Genomic DNA, 26,204 nt, shown 5'->3' with positions numbered 1-26,204 from the left:
AATAGAACTAATACAGGATACATCAGTAATAAATAAATAAATTGATTATTTTAGCTGAAGTAACTAGACTAGGATTAGGTATGAGGGAGTAATGAAGAGAATGAAAGTGATAACAACAGAATGAAAGCACAAGAAGTCGAGAGGAAATGAGATGTGGGAGCGAGGGAGTAAGAAAAAGAGTGATGAGGGAAAGCAATGAAATTGGGAGAGTGATGCAGAAGAGTGTGGAAAAAGAAGGTGCAAAAGATGCTTGTTTAAATGTGAATGAAGTTATGAGTGGTATAATATATGGTGATTCAATGATTAAGGATATGGAGAGTAGAACACCTGAGTAGTGCTTGTCTGGTGGAGCAGAAGAGTGACTTTAGCAATAAGGAGAGGGCAAGATGTAGAAGAGATTAGCGATGGTGGGCACAAATGATCTGAGTGGTAGTATTAATCAGGTAGTCAAAGATTTAAGAACACTGTTAGATGTCGTGAAGAAGTGTCAAAGAGAACATAGTGCATACTGCCTCGTTTTGATAATTATGAGTTAAGTAGAAGAGCGATAATATGAATGATATGATTACAAGAATGTGCAAAAAAAAGGTATGGAATTTGTTGATGTCTGGAGTGTGTCTGAAGGCAAAAGACAGCTACATGCACAAGATGGGTTGCATCTGAACATGGAAAGCCATAAGAGTTTGAAGAGGTTGCTGTTTTCTGAGCAAGTTGAAGTAATTGGGCATGGAAACTAAAATTGAAATGGTTGCAAGTACAAGGGCAAAGCTTATGTAGGGAATGTGTGTTTGGTGATCCTTTCTCCAAGAATAATTTGAAGAATAGAGTGAATAAAAATCAGTATGGGGCTATTGTGACTACTGAAATTAGTAGAATGTATATGAGTTGTACAGCTGGTATAAGAACTTAAGGGAATCAGCTATTTTTGTATACTAATGCAAGAAGCATTCAAAATAAGAGGGAAATAAGAAAATGGAATTCATACACCTTCTAAGAGATAATTACTTGAAACAGCACATAACTGAAAGGACTCGTGATGTGAGTGTTGGATCTGGTCATAGGTTCAGAAGACCTATGCATAAGTAAGATGTCCACGTTACCTCCAATTCCTGAGTGATCATGCAGTATTGACTTGGGAGGTTGCAAATTTGTGGATTTCTCTCTTAAGAAGGGGTACATGTGGAACTACAGGTTAGGTAATTATAATAAGCTTCAGAGGCAGCTTACAACCATCTCATGGCATAAAAAATTGCAGGAGAAAGATGTTAGCTATGTATGGGATATAATCAGTGGTTGAGGGAAGCAATATCAGAATGCATTCCCCTTGGTCAGGAAGATAAGTTAGGCAGTTGGATTGATGAGTAGTAATATTAGGTTTGATCGGCAAAAAAGAAAAACCGTTGTGGAGAAAAGCGATCAGTACGCTCATGAACAGTACTGATCTGGCTAGAAAGGTTACCAGCATAGTAAGGAAGGCTAAATCAGATTATGAGAGGATCTTAGTCAAGAGAAGTGGAAGGAAGTGGAAAAACTTCCTTCCTAGGGAGTGGAAGGAAGATAAAATTATTCCTTTGCATAAAAGAGGCTCTAAGACTGCAGCAGCAAATTACAGACCTATCACCATCTCAGGAGTGGTGGTAAAAGTATCGGAAAAGTTGGTAAAGTACAGAATTCAAGAATGGGTGGATAAGAATATGATACTCTAAGGGGGCCAACATGTCAAAGGGTCAACTCTTTGCTTTATGCTGAGAATGTTATACTTCTAAATAAATCCGCTACAAGTTTGCAAGATTCGCTGACTAAATTGAATAACTGTTGTAATAGATATGGTATGAAGGTCAGCATTAAAAAGACAAAGACAATGAAAATAGGTAGAATTGTTGAAAATGTCAACTGTGTTGTGAATGGGGAACCTGTGGAACAAGTAAAACATTTCAGCTACTTAGGCAAGATTTTTAGTGAAGATGGTAAATTAAATATGGAAATAGACAACAGAATCAACAAAGCTGATATGGTAGGAAGTCAACTGAATAAATTCATATGGAATAAAAGAGAAATTAGTTGGAACACTAAATTAGCTGTATACAAGAGTGTTCAAACCAGTTTTAACATGGATCTGAGAGCTGGGTCAGAAGTAAAACACTTGACCAAAGACTAGAGACCGCAGATATGAGTCCTGAGAAAGATTAGAGGCGTGAACAGATGGTCAATGGCAATATCATATTAAAAACGAGGATATTAGGAAAGAACTTGACATTTTCAGCATCCAGGAATGCGTTAGCAGAGCTAATCTCAGGTGGTATGGTCACTTAAACAGAATGGGAGAGGAAAGATTAGCAAAACAAGTGTTCTCTGTCAGGTTGGCAGGAAAATGACCCAGAGGAAGACCAAGATGTAGGTGGATTGATATGGTACAAAGTGCCTTATACGACAGAAATATAAGATCTGATAATGTTGGAGTCTTGACAAGTAACAGACTGATTTGGAGGAAAATTGTAGATAGGAAGTTAGTAATGATGTAATTTTTTTCATGTAGTACTATCATATCCTGTACACTCCTTGAGGGTACATGTCAGGAATTTGATGATGATGATGAAGGGGGCCAACATGGTTTTGTTAAAGGTTGGTCCTGCCTTAGTAATTTATTAACTTTTTATAATAGATTGACAGCTGAGTTGGACATGGGGAATAGCTACAGAGTGGTAGTTCTGGATTTTGCTAAGGTTTTTGACAGGATATCCTATGGAGAACTGTTATGCAAATTAAAACAAATGGGGATGGATAATAAACTTGTGATATGGATAAGAGAATGGCTCATGGACAGATACTAAAAAGTAGTATGGAGGAGCAGAGTCAAGGCTCTATGCTTGGACCATTATTGTAATTTGTACATAAATGATAAAAGAAATGATTTGAAGGGAGATATTCAGTTGTTTGCTGATGATGCAAAGTTGGGTAATGCAATAATCAACCAAGCTGATGTAGAGCTTGCAGGATAATTTAAATAAGCTAGCAAAATTGGCAAAAGGTAATGGATGTCAGTTCAGTGTAGAAAAGTGTCAAGTTATGCATTTCGGGATTAAAAGATTACCAGCTGTGTACCACAAATGTGGAACGGTACTCCAAGAGATTGATGAGGCTAGGGAATTGAAGTTCAGAGGGCATATTGCTAAGGTGTCCAGGATAGCTCATAGGATTACTTGATTATTGAAGAATACTAACATGCAGCGATAAAGAAGTTATTATTCCTCTTTATAAGGAGTTGATACGTCCACATCTGGATTACTGTGCTCAGGTCTGGTCGCCTGGATTCCTTGGAGATGAGAAGTGGTAGAAAAGATTCATGAGTGTGACCAAGTTGGTGAGTGGTGTACGGAATGTTCCTTACATTGATAGATTGAGTTTGTGGATTACAGAGGTTAGTTGATAGGCAGAGAAGAGGGGATATGCTAGAAACATTTAAATCACTAAAAGGTTTTTATAAGATTGATGAAGGGGAAATATTTCAGCAGTGGGATAGTGATGGAAGAACAAGAGGTTATCCCTGGAAATTAAGTAAGAGTGTGGTTAACAAAGGTGTGAGGACTAGATTTTTCACTTGGAGAGTGGTGAATGAATGGAATGTACTGTCTGACTCAGTTGTGAGTGCTCTGTCTGTAAATGAGTTCAAGAAGAGATATGATCTTGTGTGGATAGTTTCGGTCTCCTGCAATGAGTCTTCCGACTCCATGGATATACCTCATCATCATCAAATTCCTGCCATGTACCCTCAAGGGGTGTACAGGATATGACAGTACTACATGAAAAAATTACATCATTACTAACTTCCTATCTACAATTTTCCTCCAAATCAGTCTGTTACTTGTCAAGACTCCAACATTATCAGATCTTATATTTCTATCGTCTAAGGCACTTTGTACCGTATCAATCCACCTATATCTTGCTCTTCCTCTGGGTCGTTTTCCTGCCAACCTGGCAGAGAACACTTGTTTTGCTAATCTTTCCTCTCCCATTCTATTTAAATGGGAGAGGAAAGTTGGATATACCTGTATAATAATAATAGATTTTGATAGTGACCATAGAATGGTCAGAGTTAAAAATCAAATTAAACAATAGAAAAAAAGGAGAGAAACAAAAAGAATTGGTGTTAAAATAGATAATGAAATGATTAGAACACAGTACAAAACATTTGAAGAGATTCTGACAAAAAAAAAAAACTTATTTCAAATGAAGGACACCTAAACCCTATACAAAGAATGGAAAGAATTATATCATCAATAGATAATGTGGAAAAGATAAAAACATGGTAAAAAAAGTAAAGTAAGAACTAGTAGATTAAGTCAAAATACTAATTAAGAAAAGAGAAGAATTGAGAAGGAAAAGACAAAGGTAATAGGGGAAAAAAAGAATTTACTGGATTTAGAAAACTAGTGAGAAGAGAAATAAGCAATAATATTAGAAGCCAAACATTAAAGTAAAAGAAATTATAGAAAAGAATAAATCATTGAAAGTAATAATAAAGGAAACTAGTAAGGAAAAGAACTGAATTACATGCTTTAAGAATAAAAATAAAGAGATAAAGTACAAAAGAAATGAAATGAAAATATGCGAAGACTTTTATACACTAAGATGTATGAAGATATCCATCTTGGACTTACTGAAGATGAAGAAAATGAAGAAGCCAAGATGATATCAGAAATAATGGTGGAAGAAGTGAAGAAAGTAATTGCAAAAATGAAATTTAACAAAAGCCCAGGTTAAGATGGAATACTGGCTGAATATCTAAAGGCAAGAGGAAAGACATTATGGAAGGAACTGCATCTGTTATTTAATAACATCATCAAACAAGGAAAAAGAACCCCGAACTATCCAATTATGGTCCTAATCCACAAAATAGGAAATAAAGAAGAAATAAATAATTATAGACCAATAAGCCAATTATCACAAGTATATGTTTTCAAAAATATTGCTAAATAGATTAATAATAAAGTTGAATGAAGTTCAACCCACTAGAGCAAACTGGTTTTAGAGAACAATTTTCTACAGTAGACCACATTCATACTATAACAGAATTAATAGAAAAAAACTAATGAATACAAAAAAAGACCATGTGATGTTTATAAATTACACAAAAGTTTTTGACTTCATATTTCAAGACAAAATGATAGATGCATTGGAAAAACAGAATACAGAAAAGGTAATAAATAAACTATACAAAAAAGCAACAGTGACAATAAAACTAGAAAAACCATTCCAAACACAGAGAGGAATAAAACAGGGAGATCCACTTTCACCCAAACTATTCAGTGCAACATTGGAAGAAATATTTAAAAAACTAAATTGGGAAGCGATAGAAATTAATATAAATGGGAAGTACCTCAACCATCTAAGATTTGCTGATGACATAGTACTCATCACAAAGAAAAACTACAATCTCTGACAAATGAACTATAGTGGGAAAGCCTAAAAATTGGACTTAAATACTGAAAAGACAAAGTATATGACAAAAGAATATGGAGGACAAAATAACTATAGGCAGAAAGAACTAGATCAAGTAGATGAATATCTAACCTTGGACAATCAGTAAGTTTTAAACACAAAAAGAAATCAACAGAAGAATCATTCATAGAGCCTTTAATATACTGAAAGAACATATAATAAGAGAACTGTTTAAAAAGGAAAATATTCAACAGCTGTGTGACACCAGTGTTTACATATGGTAGTGAGACATGGAGCATAACAGAGAAGAAATATAAAGATCTGAGGATAGCACAGAGAAAACTGTGAAGAATGAAAATTATTAAAAAGGATAAAATTAAGAATGAAGAAATAAGAAAACAAACAGGAGTAAGAGATATAAAAGAAGTGATAAAAAAATTCAAATTGAAATGGGCTGGTCAAGTAGGGAGAATGAGAGACAAAAGGAGGACAAGATTAATAACGGAATGACAACCAAGAAAGGGGAAAAGGAAGAGGGATAGACAGAGAATAAGATGGAGAGATGATATCAAGATGAGTGAAATGTTGGTCAGAGACAAAGAAGAAAAAATGGAGGGCCTATGCCATGAAGTGGATGAAGAAAGGGCTAAGAAGTAAACATTAATTTTTTAGGTGTCCATTTTTTCACTCTTCCATTTGCTACTGTCACATGGCACACCACTCATAATCCTAAAAAAAACATTATTTTGGTAGGTGAATGTATACTAAATATGCTAAAAGAGGCAATAACAACAACAACAAAAAAAAAAAAAAAAAAAAAAAAAAAAAAAAAAAAAAAAAAAGGCATTCTCATTTTCTAAAGGCTGCCTAGGCAGAAGGGATGAAAATAAAAAAATGGAACCAATTTTGTTTTACAGTCATCTATCAAGAATATCTCTCATTAAAAATATCAATTGTTGGGATCCTACATAACTTGTTTGGGTTTCAAAGTCGACCATTTTCAACTTTTCACAAATTTGGAGCCAATTTTCTTTCATTGATTGAACACCTTAATCAAGATGATTTTTGGCATTAGCCTGTATATTCAACAACCTGCAGAGAAGAGTAGAGAACAAAATAAGGAAAGAGCACCCAGAACTCCTTAAGCAAGTAACTGCTATCTTGAAAGAAGTTAGTTTGTCTGAAAATGCAAAAAGTACACATTCTTGTGAATTTACTGAGAACATTTACTGATTAAAAAATAACAGCTGCTTAATAGGATACAAGAAAAAAAAAAAAAAAAATCTCACTTTGATGAAAGTGATTTCATCAAAGTGAGTTGATTCAATTGAATTTATAATTTGATTTCACACAATGATCCAAAGGTATCAAATAATTCCTCTAGGAAACTATGAATGCATCTCAACAAAGTTGTTACATGGATGACATGTTTCATGTTTCTTCAGTTGTTTGTAATCAATGTTTAAAGTTTGTGTATAAGTATGAATGTTGAGATACTAATACTGATCAAATGACAAGAATTAATATGTAGCTAAAGACCATATGCACATAAAAACCAAACTACAAAGGTGTGTTGGGGAGGGTGGAGGACACCAAGTCACACAGTTAACCAGCATTTATATTTGAAAGTCTTGAAACCCCCTCCAAACTCCATATAGAATACCAAAAACATCTAAAAAGCAATCATATTTATGAATTTAGGGACACAAAACACGTGTTGAAAAGATTATTTTACTGATTAATAATAAAATAATAACTTTATGTTTTGACCCTTGTATTGAGGTCATCTTCAGAAGGATACATGTGTATAAGAACAAGCTACATGCTGTTACACTCTATACAAGTAAATTACATCTACGTTGTTAACTAATCTTTTTTCTTAGCCTGCCCTCTAGTGAAAAAAAAATAAATAAATTAAATAAAATAAAAACTACAATAAACTCTGCTAAAGTCCTCACGTACTAGGATTCTTCTGGAATTATACAGTTTATATTGTTATATTACAATTATCTTCTGGATTTGTACAGTACAGGTTGCTATTGAATGTTCAGGAGGAAAAAAAAAAACACTTTACTAAGTCTTCTTGTATTGAGATTTTTCTTTGTGGTTGCTATGATGGTTGTAGATGGGGGTTTGTACCTGAACAAACAACACAAACGCATCCAATTCACCATTGAAATTGAAAAAAAACAACTCTCTTCCGTTCCTAGACACACATGTCACACGTCTTCCTTCAGGCTGTCTTTCCTTCTCAGTTTACCGCAAACCTACACACACAAAACTTGTTATCACCAAGGGGTCATAAGCACCCTTAAACACAGAGCTCAAACCATTTGTTCAAATGAACAAGCTCTTAACCATGAATATGAGACCATCAAACATACCTTTATAAAAAATGGATACAGTATAAAAACCATTCACAAGATCCTCCACAAAGATACCACTAATAACAAAAAAGATTTCAAGAATGCTATTGCTATACCATATGTTAGAGACATTTCAGAAAAAATAGACAGAACACTAGACAAATACAACATCAAAACCACCTTTAAACCACCCCCGACAAAATTAAGACACCTACTAGTTCTTCCAAGGATCCCTTGCCTCACTTAGCCCACCCAGGGGTGTACAAAATAGATGCACATGTAACATACGTACATAGGGGAAACAGGGCGAACCAGCCCAATCAGAAAGGATGAACACAAACGCCACATAAAATACATCCATTTTGGAAAAACTGGCCTTTCTGACCACGTATCCAAACATACCACAGAATTGATTGGAAAGGCACCAAGTCCCTACACCACACCAAAACCTGGTTCGAGCGGAAATTCAAGGAAGCATGTGAAATGCTCAAACATGATCTGAATCTGAATAAAAATGATGGTCTAACAATTCCAAGAATGTGGAGGACCTATCTACAACCTTCATAGCAACCACAAAGAAAAATCTCAATACAAGAAGACTTAGTAAAGTGTTTTTTTTTCCTCCTGAACATTCAATAGCAACCTGTACTGTACAAATCCAGAAGATAATTGTAATATAACAATATAAACTGTATAATTCCAGAAGAATCCTAGTACGTGAGGACTTTAGCAGAGTTTATTGTAGTTTTTATTTTATTTTTGTTCATTCAAAAAAAAAAAAAAAAAAAAAAAAAAAAAAAAAAAAAAAAAAAAAATCAACTAAACGCCTTTTATTCCCTAATAGGGAGTAGGCGAGGCCTTTATACCCTATCTAGCTTTTGGAGACTGAGTGGGCAGTTCAATCTCCACTGGTAGCCAATCAGAGAGAGCTGGCCCATGTCTATCACTAATTATAGCAGCCACTGATGAAGAGGCTGGCAAACAAGTGCTGCCATCTCTTGGTACCTAACCCTAACAAGATATGTCACCGTCTGAAATAATGTGGGTACTACGGTCGATTTTCTTGAGTTTACGAGACGAAAAACCCGCTTGCCTGTGCCAGAGATCGACTAACTCGGGAACCGGTCGAAGATAGACTTAGAAAAAGTTAACAACGTAGATGTTATTTACTTGTATAGAGTGCAACAGCATGTAGCTTGTTCTTATACACCTGTATCCTTCTGAAGATGACCTCAATACAGGGGTCGAAACGTAAAGTTATTATTTTATTATTAATCAGTAAAATAATCTTTTCAACACGTGTTTTGTGTCCCTAAATTCATAAATATGAATGCTGATCACTGTGTAATCTTAAAAGAAAGAATCTAAAAAGCAAAATTTGGTAAATGTAATTTCAGCATTACAATGCTTCTGAATGCCTGGCACGTGTAATTTTTGACTATCGACTATTGAAACTTACATGCTGGTTGGAACTCATTAACAATTACCACTAAACAGCACAGATAGCTACACCTATGTATGACAGAGGTGTAGGTGATAGAGGTATGACATACAATTAATTGAGCACAAACTCTATACCAATCACAGTAGATAGCATGATGGCAGCAAAGTGTGTAAACAGCAACAAAAACACTTATCAAGTGCAATGGAATTCTTAAACTTTGCAAATAAAGCATCCATTTGATATAAATAATTTCTTAAGAATAAAATCATGATTTGTGCACTACAACCACATAGCACAGTAATCCACAAGATGTCAAAAGACACCATATGGTCACTCCAGTACCTCATTGGGTTTTGGGGATGAAGTCTTTTGCTAGAATAAGTGGTAGAGTTGCAGATGCCCTTTCTACAGTGTTAGTAGACAATCAAACATCCATGCTCATGGCAGGATTCAAACCCACAGCCTCTTGGTTGGAGAATGGATACACTAATCACTTAGACAACCCAGCTGGCTCAGCATACTTAACAATATTAAATCTCTTCAATACAAACATCTTTTGACTATGACTTCTGATTTGTGAATAATAAAATAATTCCAAAGTTTGCACGTAATCTCACTGTTGCTTAAACACACACACAAAGCTTCCTTCTTTAACATCTAGCAGGAAAAAAAAAAAAAAAAAAAACTGATAAGTATAGTCACAGTAATTTTTATTTTCTATGTAATTCCTACCAACAAAAGGTACAGTACCTCTGTTCCATGGATTTTTTTTACATTTATTTGTATTTTTATATAGTCTAGAAACCAAACATGGCACTTTTTTTTACACCACTTCAAGCTTCCAATAAGCAGTCTCAAATCGTAACGAAGTTCATCACCCACCCGAAAGACAACACGACATCCACATACCCACAGAAGGATTCAAACCAATAGCCTGTAGTAGAATATCAAATACCCCGACTTACACGAATCCGGAGTTACGCAATTTCTTTTTATGTATGTATTCCCGTCCCGTTTCACCACTAGTCGTATCTTTCCAGCACCAGACGCATTCGCTAGTGTCGCACATGCTGTGAACAAGCACCGACGTGTTTTGCACGTGTTTCTCAATTCATACACGATTTTTATAGTCTATAAACCTTGCGATTGTTTAATGTTATGTTCTTGATAAAAATTTTATCACATAAAAAATAATAATGTCATCCAAAGGAAGCACGTCCGATTCTTCTACAGCTAGCAAGAAAAGAAAAACATTGACTTTGGAAACAAAATTCAACATTATTAAGGATTTTGAAGGCAGAATGAAAATTTATGAGTAGTAAAGAAGTTCGATCTACAGGAATCCACAGTAAGAACAATCATAAAAGAAAGATTTATAGATTTTGGAGGACACAGATTCTAACGCGGAATGAATTGTAGCCACAAAGTAAGGAATAAAAAAAATCATTAGCTTGCTATGAAGAAATTTTCGTGATAAGAAAAAGACATTATGCCGTCAGACAAATCTATTAGATTTTATGAAACTTGACATCGAAATAACTTTCTTTTTTTTATGTACGAAAAACTACAATTATGATTATACAGTATTTCTTTAAAAATATAAGTGTTTTTGTAAACCTTTGGTCCCAATTAACTAATATTTTGTATGTTTGTATATATAAATTACATGCGAAATTATACCCAGAGTTATGCAAATTAGACTTACGTGCTTTTTGTTGGTCCCACCTACCGCGTTACTTCGGGGTACGACTGTATATAAGTTATGCAAGAGAGAGAGAGAGTAGAGTAGACATACTGCATATTAAAGCATTTCTTTATACTCAGCTCATGCAAGCCAAGTGAATAAAATCTGATCTGTCACTAACAGAATTTGAGTCTGAATCCTCATGACATGGATATTCGTAAAACTATTTCCAGGAAATAATTTTCAAAATGTATTAAGAGTGTCAACAAATAAATAAATAAAATAAAACAAAAGCCTCAATTATATTAACTTTCATCTATAAACAGCAATACTAATTATCAATACCTAAAGAAAGATAACCAGGAAAAAGAAAGCAGAGGAATTAATTGAGAGAATTCCAACAGGATTTAAAAATACCTGAGGAAAATCTTATATTCCTTTTTGAATAGATAAGAACTTTCTCTGAAAACAAACTTACAAAACCTGCCCACGGCTTAAAAATATGTTTGCACAATTTAAAACTAAACAGCTTAGATAGCTAATTAGTAGTTATGATATGCAGTTAATTTAGCACAAACCTACACCAATCACAGTAAATACCATGCTGGCAGCAAGGTGTGCAACAAAAACAAGAACAGAACATGAAGTGCAATGGAATTCTTTAACTTTGCAAGTAAAAACATCCCTTCGATATAAATAATTTATGAATAAAATCATGGTTTGTGAACTTTAACCACATAGCACTTAACAATACTAACTGTTTTCAAAAGATATTTTGAAATTGACTTCTTAATTAAAGAAATAATTAAAGACACAATGGCTCAAATTCTAGCAATACATATATCTATTTCTCTTCGTGAAGGTTCTCAAATAAGTATTGATCTTGAAGTGGCCTTTGGAACAAATGAGCAACACTCAAAACAAGTTCAATCCTTTGTTTTGCATAGTATACCTTAATAGTTCAAAACCAAAACTGGTCAAAATGAATCTCTAGCCAGAATTATTAAAACACTGCTATAGTTTCTAGATCATTCACACAAAAAAAGCAACTTTGATTATTTTTACAAAATGATGAACTTTCATGTTTTCGGTGAGTGACAAGGAGAAATCATTGCCAAGTTTACTTGCTATACCTCACTGCATAAAAATATGATTCAATTAAATATGGAAAAGCAGCCATGATTCAAAATGCAACAATACAAACTGGTATTTGCTTTCATTTGACTCTTTTAAAATTAAATGGACTCATATGATAACATTAACTGCATCCAGCATATCACGTTTTGCAAAACAGAGAAAACACAGCAGATAAGGATATAAAGTATACATTGAGCTGTAGTATAGCACACTGCAATCTGGCATACAGAATTCAGTTAATCTTATGTTTCCCATGAATGCTATAAAATACTCAGTCAGGACTATGATTAATGAGGGCCAGCTGCCAACTGAAATGTGCATAAAAAATCTATGCTTTACCCTTGCAGATTTCGCATGGAAGACATAAATGGTAAACTGCACTACAAATCTCCCAGAGGCATATGAATATGGTGTGTTCTAGAGATTCATCAGAATTTCAGTGTTGATTCATTTCTAAGGAGTCAACATCATGGAGGTAGGTGGTGGTAATAGTAGTCCAGTCTAGACTAGAGTTGATGCATCAAACCACTAAATTCCAAGAGCAATCATCTTCTACCCAGCTATGCTTTATTTGCACAGATGAAATTCTTTATAGACATTTTTCACTCTGGATCACCAACAGATAAACAACAAATAAGCAAGATGAAAAAAGCAGAAATTCTGCAACAATTCTTTAAATAAATATTAAACATTCTGTAAAATTTCCTAATTCAAGAATGTTTCATAATTTGTTATGCAAATAAATTGATTAATAAATGCACATCTTTATACAACAGTTTCATGAAAGCTGTCATTTCTTATCTGTCTGCACATATTAAAACTAAATAGCATAGATGAATGGCTACTCAGCAGTTATGGTGTGCATTTAATTTAGCACATTTTTCTAAACCAATTATTGCATATCACTATTATAATGGTATAAGAATGTGCTGAAGATATTATCAAAAATTATAAAAATCTAACAATAAATTTCAAATCAAGATACTTTCAATGGAATAAAAACATTGGTAACGTGGTAAAAACATTTGACCCCCCCCCCTAGAGGCAGTTTTACTAATGTTTATTACTTTTTTTTGTCCTTTGATTACATGCCTGGTGTTATTAGCAGTGTTTGATTTTATCTTTTGTTTGTGGGGCTGTTATTATTATTTTTTTTTTTTTGAAGATTTCTTATATGTGTAACGTTCTGTGATGTGATTTCCAGTGATGCAACTGACATAACACGTGGTTTTGTGGATTTCTTAGTTATCAGAGGGAAGTAATTGCAATTATACTAACAAGAAACAATACAAAAACACTATTTTTTTTTTGTATTTAGATCAGTCTAAAGAAATTAATCCACAAATGTACTGTTTTTAGTGAAAATTGAAACTTTTTTCCATTAGAGCTATTTCGTGCAGACCAATAAAGAGAGCTGAAAAATACCAGCTTTTGCATTTTTCCAGTGGAAAATGTGTGAGAAACTAGGAATGACTGTCAGTATTTTGTAAAGATAACATCTACCAGGATTCTATATTTTGGTTTAAGCCAATAAGAATACAATTTAGTCAGCTAAATCCCAAATTGCCAGTCCATCCTCATTCGTTCAGTATCCAGGCAGATACCTAACAGGCTGCACCACGAGAAGGTGAAGATTGGACATCAGGTCAGAAGCCCTGGACGGTTCTCCGCATTCCTTTAAAGGCTATGTGGAGGTCTCTCAGTTATACAGCTTTGACCCTTAAGCACCCACAACAACATCACCAGAGTTCAAGATCGGTACTATCAACATAAGAAGCCTGAATGGCAAAGAAATGGAGCTAGCTGAAAAATTAGATATACCAGATCGACATAATAGATTCAGTCATCAATTTTTTTGATGACTGAATCAAAAAAGACAAAAACTGGTGAACTCTTTCTAAGCAATAAATACAAAATGTTATATTCAGGCAATGACAATCAAGGAAGTAGCCAACACTAAATACGAGGCTAATCTTCTTGAATGGCAGGCAGTCTCAAGTAGTGATGTGGGCAAATATCAGAATAGAGACCTGGACAATGAGACTTATTTGTGCCTATAGTCCCACAGAAGGTTCTAAGGTAGAAGTGAAGGAATTTTTTGAGGCTTTACAGAAAGCAACTGATGCAATGAAAAAGAAAAAGTTGGTCCTTGTTGGGGATCTAAATAGAGTAGGAAATGATTGTCAGACATACAAAAATATATTGGGAAAATTGGAGAAAAGAGCAGAGCTAATAAAAATGGCAAATACCTGTTGGATATCTGCTCAGGACATGCACTGGTTATTACTAACACCATGATAAAACATAAAAATGTGCACATATTCACATGGAGAGAAGAGGCAAGGAATAAGAAGCTTCACTGACTATGTTATTGTTGATAATGATGTTTTCTCCCTGGTGCAGGACACCAGAGGATTTGAAATTGGAAGGGATCGCCATTTAGTCTTGAGCAGAATAAAATTCAATTTCATATTGAAAAAACATGTAAGAGAGGATTAAAACGAATAAAAGTTGGGCAGTTCTCAGATGTGAACTTTAGACTAAAATACACAAACATTATTCAAGAAAAAATGAAAGAGTTTGAGAATGGGAACCAAACCTTGGAGATTCAGTGGTAAGCACTGAAGAAAACACTGATTGAATCAGCCAGAGAGGCAATTGGTGAGGTTGACTGCAAGGATAGAATAATCAGAACTGCATGGTGGACAACATAGGAAGTTACGGAGGCAATGAAGGAAAAGAAGAAAGCATATCAAATGTTCCTGGCAAATAAGTCAGCTTGCGCTTTTAGAGAATACAGAGACAAATGTAAGAAAGATAAACACTGTGTAAAACTAGCTAAACAAAAGTCAGGTAAAGACTGGTAAGAACATAGAAAATAAATATCAAGGTGACAAGATATTCTGGAGGTTGTTGAAGAAGGTCCAAAATGAAGGAAAGAGTGCTGTAAAAGGAATTAGAGATGATAAAGTTGACATGAAAACTGGAGAAAAAAATATCCTTTAAGTATGGAGTAATTACTTTGAAAAATTGCTAAATGAAACAGTCAATGATAGCACACTAGTAAAAAACACAACAGGGATGCAATCAGGAATACATATCCATATTTGAAGTAGAAAAGCCATCAAAAGCCTGAAATGTGGAAGGGCAGTAGGAGTAGATGATATTCGACCAGAAATGCTCAAGTATGGAGGTATAAAAGTCTTACTGTGGCTACACTGCATAGTTCACTGGGCCTGGTCAGAGGGACGAATTCCAGATGATTGAAGTAGAGCTCTCATAGTACCCATACATAAAAAAGGGAAATAAAACTGAATGTGAGAATTACAGAGGTATTTCTCTGAGTGTTTCTGATGAGATTTATGCAAGTATACTTGAGAAACGGTTGAGAAGGATTGTGGAAGAAAATCTTGGTGAAGAAAAAGAAATGCATTCAGGCCAAATAGAGGCTTTCAGGATCAGATTTTCACTTTATGACAGATAGTTGAGAAAACATGGGAATATAACAAAGATCTGTATTTAAGTTTTGTAGATCTGGAAAAGGCATATGACAAGGTACCAAGAGAGAAGCTATTCAAAATGCTACAGTTATATGGTGTCAGTGGGGCATTATATCAAGCAATACTTAGTCTTTATTTGAGTTGCAAGTCAGCAGTTAGAATTGAAGGAAGTACAGGAAGATGGTTTAATGTTAAATCAGGCATCAGACAAGGATGTACATTATCCCCTCTGTTATTCATTATCTATATGGATCACATTATGAAAGAAAGTGGTATTAAACCTGATATCAAAATTGGAGATGTTAATCTCCGCTCTATGCTTTATTAGGACGATGCGATACTGCTAAATAAATCTGATAGAAGTCTGCAAGATTCCCTGACTAAATTGAATAACTGTTGTAATAGATATGATATGAAAGTGAGCAATAACAAGACCAAGACAATGAAAGTAAGCAGACACATTGAAAACATCAACTGTATCCTGAATAGTGAACCTATAGAACAAGCAAAACATTTCAGCCTTAGGTATGATTTTTTAGTGAAGATGGTAAATTAAATATGGAAATAGACAACAGAATCAACAAAGCTGAATTGAATAAATTTATATGAATAAAAGAGAAATTAGTCAAAACACTAAATTAGATGTATACAAGACAGTGTTCAAACCAATTTTAACTTATGGATCTGAGAGCTGGGTCAGAAGTAAAACACTTGACCAAAGACTAAAGACCACAGATATCAGAGTCCTGAGAAAGATTAGAAGCATGAACAGATGGCATCAATGGCAATAGCACATTAAAAACGATGATAGCAGGAAAGAACTTGACACTGTCAGCATTCAGGAATGCATCAGCAGAGTTAATCCCAGGTAGTATGGTCACTTAAACAGAATGGGAGAGGAAAGATTAGCAAAACAAGTGTTCTCTGCCAGGTTGGCAGGAAAAACACCCAGAGGAAGACCAAGATGTAGGTGGATTGATATGGTAAAAAGTGACTTAGAAGACAGAAATATAAGATCTGATAATGTTGGAGTCTTGACAGGCAACAGACTGATTTGGAGGAAAATTGTAGATAAGAAGTTAGTAATGATGTAAATTTTTCATGTAGTACTATCATATCCTGTACACCCCTTGTGAGGGTACATGGCAGGAATTTGATGATGCCATCTACCACTTCCCTATTAACAATCCAGAGTCTGATTGAAGTTGGTGTCAAACATGTCAGCAGAATTTTTTTAAGTGAATCTCAATCCATGGAAAAGCTGCAAATCTACAGCATATTGTATTAAAACACGAGTGAACTGAGAATTAGGTAACTCAGAAATCCTGCTCTAGAGGTGGTCACAAACAAGATGATAAAATTTATCAACCACTTAAAGACATTCACAAATATTCACATCCAAAAGTCAAATATGAAGAACCTACATAGCTTGTCGGTTGGAAGGAGGTACACCATCCATTCAGCCAACCAGACCAGCAAGTATGTGGATTGTACTTCTAAGAAATGCTGTTTGTTTGTTGTTTTTTTTCATAGTGATCTTGACTTATCTGTATTTACAAATTTTACATCCATTACATTTTTTGTCTGAAATAAATAAGAATAAGCCCATTTTCTGAAAAAAAGGTTACACACTTATTTAAAGATAAGTCAGTAACCTTTCATTACTGACTTAAATTTTCTCAATGTCAATATTTATGGAAATTTTTGGTGACAACCTATATCACTTCACATCTCTAGCAGCATAACATTTGGTATAAATATACAATGATAACCTACTTTCACACATGATCGCAATGTCATAGAAAGTGATGACATTATGGTGACCAGTTTACCCTAAGCAGAAGATCAGGAACCATTGTGCCAACTTGTGAAAGAAAAACTTATGCAGATAGCATAAGTTTTTTAGCGAGTTATTTGTTTTTCATGCTTTTTTTAGTGGAGTTTCTTTAAGTGGTTTGGAAAATATTCTTTTTACTGTACTCTTGTTCGTGATTACTGTTTTTTTTACTTTATGTGTTCATGTTATATTAAGAATTTTTTTATGATGAAAATGGCCTGAGGAAAGTGTCTGTCAGTGTTTTGTTTTGGAACTGTATGAAGGGTGGAGACATGGTGGGTGGTTTTTTAAAGTGGTAGATGTGTCTTGAAAGTAATTCAGAATCGCATTTATAGAAAAAGTGAAGAAACTCTAAGTGAAACACAATTCGGCTTTCGGAATAATTTTGGTACTAGAGAGGCCCTTTTCTGTACCCAAATATTGATACAAAAATGCATAGAAAAACAGAAATCTGTCTTTATGTGTTTCATAGATTTTGAAAAAGCATTCAACAAAGTCAGACACACTAACTTAATAGAAGTTCTTCAACAAATAAGGCTAGACGAACAAGACATAAGACTAATAACAAATCTGTATTGGAATCAGTCAGCTACCGTTCAATTAGACAACATTACCACCAGTGATATTAACATCAAAAGAGGAGTGAGACAAGGATGTGTGCTCTCACCACTTCTGTTCAACATATATGCAGAGGTAATCTTTAAAAAAGCATTGGAAGAATGTCCAGAGGGAATCACAATAAATGGAAAGATTGTTAACAACCTATGATATGCAGATGACACCGTGCTAATTGCAGATAATATTATGGATTTCCAAAAACTCATTGACAGAGTATACATAGAAAGCCAAAGAATGGGAATAAATATAAACATCAACGAGAAAAATACATGATTGATCATCAGCAAACATCCAGCCTCATCAATGAAACTGACACTCAATGGAAAAAATATTGATCAAGTGTCAAGATATAAATATCTTGGTTGCTGGCTTAATGAATGGTGGGATCCAGAAATAGATATAAAGACAAGGATTGAAGTTGAACAGCAGTCCTTCATGAAAATGAGAACACTATTCTGCAATAAAGACCTAAACATGGAAGTCAGATGCCGAATGCTGAAATGCTACGTGTGGTCTATTCTGCTCTATGGAGTTGAAACATGGACATTGAAGGCAACGACCATCAAGAAAATCGAAGCCTTTGAGATGTGGCTATACAGAAGAATGCTAGATATCATGGACAGAAAAAATTACCAATGACGATGTCTTAAAATCCATTGGCAAAGATAAACATCTTGTACAAATAATCAAGAAACGAAAAACATATCTTGGCCACATCATGAGAAACAGCAAATACCAACTTCTACAAACTATTTTGGTAGGAAGAATTGATTGCAAAGGAACTAGAGGAAGAAAAAGAATATCATGGTTTGACAACATCAAGACATGGACAGGAAAGAGCAGTGCACAACTGCTCAGATTAGCACAAGAGCGCAGTTTGTTCGCCAAGATGGTCGCTGATCTTCGATAGAAGATGTGTCTTTTGGAGAGGCAAAGTGTTTTTAAGCTGGGGTAGGCAGGTGGGTGTTGGAATGTAGTACAAACTCAGGCAACTCGCAGCAGTTGCCTGAGTTTGTACTACATACTAGGACTTATTGCATTAGCTCACGCTAGTAATCGCCGATACTTTTATAGTTTATTATACTATATGCGGCATGAAACTCTGATTCCAATCTTTGAGTTTCTTATTCGGTTTTAAAACAATGTAAGATTTAATATCCCTTTAATTTAAACAATGTTTATATCGACGAAATGAAGCCTATTGGCTCTTTATATTTAAGTGACTTTTGTCTTGTTCCACTTAACTATGTCTAGTGTTGATGGCATGTTCTGCAATTCCAGAACTGTTCGGGTTCAAGGTACTGGATGTACGACTGGTGTTCTTCTAACCGGACCTGAGCAGCCTGTTTGTCCAAAATATGATAATCCACACAAGTAGGGAATATGGTAGACACCTGGATAGCTGAGATGTGGGAGCTTGTCCTTTGGAGACATTAGGAAAGTGGAGATTTTTCTGACGGGTCGACGTGCCAGAAATTATTTATTAAATTATTTTTAATTATTAAATTATTATTTAATAATTAATAATCTACTCATAACCTCCCCACCAACCCCCCCCCTCCTCGATCACAAAAACACCTTTAAAAATAGCATTCGCTTAACGTACATACCAACACAAACATATGTCATGGTTGTACACACATTCAATGAGTGCATAAACTTTACAAAAGGTACATACCAAAATACCATCCTAACATACACCGCACAAAAAATACACATAACTTTCCTCAAAAAATGCCTCGATCACAACATCACACCAAAATTCATAGCAGTACGTGGCAACAAAAAAAATTGCTACCAGGCATCCCATGCTCTCATAAAACAAGCCATAAACAACAGATTTAAAAAGAAGCAACAAGCATATTCATACATTCACAAAACAAAAAACCGATTGAAAACGCTACTGACCCCAAACGAATGGGCAGTCTTTTGGGATATTACACAATTTCACATCAACTACTACACGCTCTTAATAGAAGCTCGACACGCAAAGAAATGGTATGCACTAACAAACACCTAATACAACAATTGCACTGCTTCCAACCCTTCGGATCTTACCACCTTAAAACCCACAAAAAAACAATTTCATCAATCTATCGCACCACAACCTCACAGCCGACAAAATCACCGTCCTGAGCAAAGGACTAAACTTTGGCGTATCCCCAAAATACATACAAAACAGAGACATCATTACCAAAATTCAAGTGAAATTAGAGTATGACCCTAACAAAGAAACAATATTCCACAAAATTAACAACATCATAAACAGTAAAATAATAATAAAACCAAACATCACCCACAACTTACAAAAAGCCCTATTATCCCTAAAAAGGAACCCGAACATCATTATCAATAAAGCTGACAAAGGTTAAATAGCATCCACTTCATGTGTTCAGATGACGACCAAGCATAGTCGAAACAGACCGCACCCCCGTCAACCCCCTTCTCTAAAAATCAGTTGCTGTTTTCAACCCCTTCGCCCTTTCCCACCCTATATAAATATAAAAAAATGCTCCGCCCATCCCTAATAATATAATATATATGTATATATATATTATTCAAAAAACCCGGGTTTTTTTCATTTCTATTTAATTCTCCTACATTGCCTACACCCCCCCCCCCCCACACACACACACAGTAGTTTGGACATCACAGAAAGAAGAAAAGCCACAGCACCCAAAAAAAGGTATGTGTAAATTTCTCTTCCTTTATGCTACATATATTTATTGGTAAATATACATCTACAATGCCCTAAGAATCTGTGAGTAAAAAAGCTAATGACATTTAAACAGGGTCACTCCTAAACAGAAGCAGAAAAATAGCCATAAATATAATAATAATTAAATAAATTTAGGAAATTTAATCTTAGCTATTTAGGTGGTGCTTGGTGAATATAACAGTTATTGTTTAATTAGCCTTGTATCTGTACTGATGATGCCTGTGATACTCAGGTGAAAATTCTACAAATAAAGAATAATTGACGTGAGTTAATTCTGTTATTATAATAGTTACTAACCTGACCATTTAAAGTGAAATGAGCAATTTGTTCATTTCACAACAAATCATGACACAAAAGTCCAAAAACATTAAAAAAATAGTAGAAATGCAGTCAACAAGTACCAAACACCAGTACTTTTTGTGGTTGTAAAACTAGTATCAATTTTAATGGACCAACATCTGTATAAGCCAAAATACTTCTACTCAGCTTTATACCGTCATGGTGCATCAATCTGTTATGCAATGTAATTTGGAACACTGCTCTAGGCAAGGTAAGTGTGGACTAGAGACCGATCATTGTACTTTTTCAAGCCATTTCAAACTTCCAAGTAAGCCTGCAGGTAGTTTTATATTAAGTAGTTTTTATCTTAGATAAACGAAAATTACAGCCTAAAAACTTTACAAATGGAAATTTAACAAACAGTGATTCGAACTCATGGCTTATTGGTGGAGGTGGATACAAAAGCCAGACTCATCCAGCCAACAGCTTATATTTCTACAAAGGAAATCCTACATTGCACATTTATATAAATTGGATGTTAAGTTTGATTACTGGAAGTGAAGAAATACTACCAATGACATCTTCATCAATGCCTATATTTAACAATCACTGTAACAGAATACACAGTAGCATGCAATATAACTTATTAGTTTTCAGTTTCAAGTTTTTCAACTTCACCTTTAATTTGCATAAAGTAAACAATGCCAAGCATTGGCAAAGAACTTTTAATTTCTTTGCCAAAATAAAAATACACAAATAACATGAATAATTGACTACTGTTTGAAGAAGGAAAAGAAAGAGAGATGAAGTAATATATAGCGTTTATTATATTCTGGACAAAACTAATGTTTTGTAGATTACCAATAATGAAGGTGGAACAATTATGAACATAAAAGTGCCGTTTGTCATTTTGCTGAGATGTTTGTAGTGATTGTGCTATAGAAAATCAAGTTTAACAGGAAGAAAATTAGTTATTTACATAGGCGAAGTTACTTCCATGGTCGGGGGATGAGACTATGGCTTGTTTTTCAAAGTTTAAAGTGTAAAAATTGGAGTGAGAGAACACACAGCACTTCCTTCTATCTGTTTGTAAAGTTTGTTCCTTCAAGAAAAATAACTGTGGCATTACCAGTAATTCACTTTGGTGATGACAATACTTTTATAACTTTCTGAGAGCAGCAAGTTGGCCAGAAGATAGATTACCTTTTGGAGGCAAAGACTAGGATATTGGAAACGTCAAGTGTGATGTTGTTGACTACTTTCAGAGCTAAGTGACAGATTTCATGACTTAGAGATGTACAACATAATACAGCGCAACAGCAAAACTATGACCAATGCTTAGGGTGCTAACATCTTTGCTGAACCTTTTCGAAGATAGATTCACTATGGTATGGTATAGACAGGTGGAATTTTTGGTTACGATTTAGAATTGCACAGACTATTATACTTTTTTTTGATTAGTCTATTTTTTATTTTTAGGAATCCTTTTTGTCCAGATACTTCTGAAATGTCCGAGAGAATGGAGCAAAGTTCAGGGCTGAGGATCACTGAGAGCTCTGAATGTAATGAGCTGATGGTGGCATTGGTACTAGTGAGGCTGGTTTGTGTTGAAGCAATCTGTTCTCGCAGTAGTGCAAGACTAGCATGTTTGTATATATGCAGGGTTTTTTGAATGGAATTTGATTTTTAGTTTGACACAGCTAGGTATTATTTTTGTATCTAAACATCTTTTAAGAAGTTACTTTCAGGAAGATCATACCGTATTTACTCGAATATAACTCACACTTTTTTTTTCCCAAAATTAAAGCTAAAAAATTGTAAGAGATATATGAGGGGTTTGGAAACTAAAGTTTTCAGGAAAAACTGAAAATGGATATGACTTACCAAGAATCTCCTATTCACTATTGCTATTTCCAGCCTAGAGCATTTTCCTTGTATGCATCCTACCCAAATAGCATTATCATCTTTCTCATTATTTCAAGCAAAAATTACCAGTAATTTATGACTTGAGATACATAATGAACAATCCTTCACGAATGACTAATGAGAAGTGAAAGCAGAGCACTAAACAGCAATGGTAGACCAGTAGATAGAGCAGCTATGAAAACTTGCATATGATTGGCGAGGTATTAACAAAAGATTGTATGACCCAAAGATAAAAGCAATCTGACAATTTTGGAGTTGAAATACTAATTCTCTTCAACCAAATTCCATAATATCTAAAACTGCCATAACAGCATTCACTATATATTTCTTAGTTTTAACATGCTAATAAATTTTAACATGTTCAGTTGAATTTTGGTGCCGCTTTGGGTTTGAGCTGGTGGGCAGATTCACAGACATCTAACTGAAAACAATAGCTTTTAGTTTGATACTGTGTTTGCCAGTGCAACATATGGTTTTGCTTGAGTCTATACAGCAGTTTCTGTGGAAGGGGGCATGTGATTCATTAGTCAGTGCCATTTTTGTTCCAGTTCCTCTAATAAATATATTAGAGCAACTGGAACATGTTGCTCTAATATTGATAAATATATTACACAGACTGCAAATGTCTCTGTACCTTATTCAGTGATACAATAAAACTACTTGTTTTTCTTGCATCTGCAGTATAGTGGCTATTGGGGAAGGCATGTTGTTACTACAAAGAACAAGTTACTATCACTCTGAAGTGAATGTGTTTAAACTTTTTTCGTGTGCGAGGAATATGCGAAACTTTTTAATTTTTTTTCATAAAGTAAAATCAAGGGTGTGAGTTATATTCAAGTAAATACAGTATCCCAAACATATGACAGAATAACAATAGTCGTATACTTATGCACAAGAGGAACAAAACAGAAAACCAAAAAATGTTCGTACCCATAACAAACAGAAACGAAGAAATTATTAACAGTTATCATCAGTACATTTACTTTTGCTGTGTACAAAATAATAACATGTGTTGTTATTATTATTTTATGTGTATAATATGTGGGACTTTTTTTGTATTTTACTTGGTTTGTTTCCTTTTTTTTTTAATTCAATATTTTCTAAATTTGCTGCTGAATGATTTCCAATCTTCTACAGGCAGCGCATTTATTTCTAGTCTTATGTGTGGTGACATCACTTTCAGTGACCCAGGATCATTCTACCCACTAGGTCACATGATTTTGTTCATAGCAGCTACTGGAGAGCAGGCTATTGTCAGTCATATCTAATATTTTCCTATTTCTTATAGGAAAAAATGGGACTGAATGAAGCAGTGGAATGAGTCCCCATGTAGAAATATTTGATTAAATTTAGCAGGCAAGTAGTATTAATAGTGTTTATTATTCAACCTTCAGAATCTTTAAATATTACTACAAATTCACTTTTTTTAAAAAATATTAGAGCAATTAGAGTAAAGTAATTACTCTTCCAGTAGATAATGCCACAGTAATCCTTGACACATGATAAACCTATCATGATAAAATTATGGAAATTATTCAGTACGAACTTATAAATGTCCTACTGAAGATAAGTCAAATTCTCAAGAGAAATACGTCTTGCTACAATCTTTTCATCTATGGTATGCCCAAAATATACAAGGAAAATATTCCATTGAGATCAACTATCGAAATTACAGCCTTAAAGCACTTGGAAGAACAATAATTTATTTCCAAAAGAGATTGATTTTATGGGGGAAAAAAAGTAACATTGTGGCAAGGTTTGATGTTTCCATAGAGAATGAATCAAAACTTGCCATGAACTTCCTCCCACAATATATTCATCAGTAACAACACTATTGGAAGTTAAACTCACCAGAAAAGGTGAGTTATATCACTCCTAAAGCATTGTATAAATTCCAGTTACTTTGTCTACAAGGCTTTATCTACATACAAAGTTCAGGCTTGGCAACAGGAAACTCTCCATCTCTAGTACTCCCCACTATCTATGAAAATATTGAACAGCCTTAAGCACTTGCTCATTAGTCAAGACCGAAGAGATATGTGATAATATTTTTGATAAGGAATTATGGTCAAGACACCCTCTTAGTTTTTAAATCATCTGAAAAACTAGCACCCAAAAAGGAACTTTACAGCAGAACTGGACACCAATGCTTCACTTCTCTTCCTGGACTCTCAAGATACTAAAAAGTACAATATACAGAAGCATAACCCACACCAACAAACATTTAGTCTCATCATTACTGACCTCAAATCTGGGCCCACCAATTCTGATTAATGATGAAGAATTAACCTGAAAATTATCTTGCTGCCACAGTCCAGAATGACTAATGATAAAAGGACCATTATCAGAACATTTATTCAATCCGTAAACATGCTGAGAAAGTGATATATACAGCTCTACTACAGCCATTCTGGTGAAAATTCTTAATTACAAAAAAAAAAAAAAAAAAAAATCCTAACTATAGCTCTAGATCATATTAATGTTTTCTGAAGTTAAGCAAAATTCTACAAAAGATTTACTATAAAGGATCACTCCCCTACATTCATCCACCTTGCAAACATAAATGTTCCATTAATCATAATCAATATATTACGACTAATATTAAACCATACTGTAGATATTTCGTATATGTCTAAATATGTCTAAAACGGTAAAATTTCTAAAACTGGCATTTTTGAACTCGAAAATGTTTTTCACATATAATATAATATTTAATGTACAGGACTTACATTTTCCTGCGATTAGACCTCGTATTATAAGACAGGCGACGTCTGTAAGTTAGCCGATGAACCATTTTGCCTAAAAGGATAGAGTACAAAATAAGTTTTATTTACAAACCAACTAACAAGAATTACTTGCTTGCGATAAAATAACATTCCATCACACTACACGAAATCAGATGAATTTCGATTATTAAATAAAAAACGTTACCTTCGAAACAGCTATCATCTACTACTAAGAAACACAAATGCTCATGGGAAGCATACCAGCAATAAACAATAGAGGGCGCGCTTTCGAAGTTAATGAATATATACAATGAAAAAGGAAATTGTGTAAATTATTTACAGATATAGGTTAAAACAAATATATTTCTACTTTTTATGATTTTATTACTTTATTTAAATACAGAATTTACTTTATTATCCATAAATTAAATATATTACAATACTTCTCTTAAAATCTCATTTATTATGAATTCTGCATAGTCACACCAGCATTGTTTATTTTTCTTAACAACACATTTTAACGCATCTC

At 34.2% G+C, this 26,204-nt stretch overlaps 1 protein-coding gene across 1 annotated transcript in view; it reads right to left on the bottom strand.

The window, feature by feature from the left end:
• Positions 1–25,934, bottom strand: part of LOC150099510 (large ribosomal subunit protein eL34-like) — a 51,627-nt gene extending 25,693 nt beyond the window's left edge. The window contains exons 1-2 of the mRNA XM_090403962.1: positions 25,881–25,934; positions 25,679–25,748 (exon numbers count right to left, since the gene is read on the bottom strand). Coding sequence (XP_090260088.1) covers positions 25,679–25,743 — 65 coding nt within the window. The 5' untranslated portion in view covers positions 25,744–25,748; positions 25,881–25,934. The remainder of the gene's footprint in view (positions 1–25,678; positions 25,749–25,880) is intronic.
• Between the last annotated feature and the right edge of the window lie 270 nt (positions 25,935–26,204).

The sequence above is a fragment of the Typopeltis vanoorti genome, chromosome 14 (genome assembly GCF_054136105.1).
Source record: "Typopeltis vanoorti isolate ZY-2024b chromosome 14, IOZ_Tvanoo_1.0, whole genome shotgun sequence".
In the NCBI taxonomy this organism is placed as follows: Eukaryota; Metazoa; Arthropoda; class Arachnida; order Uropygi; family Thelyphonidae; genus Typopeltis; species Typopeltis vanoorti.
Note: the sequence above shows the minus strand (reverse complement) of the source record. Positions and strands in the feature narration are given on the sequence as shown.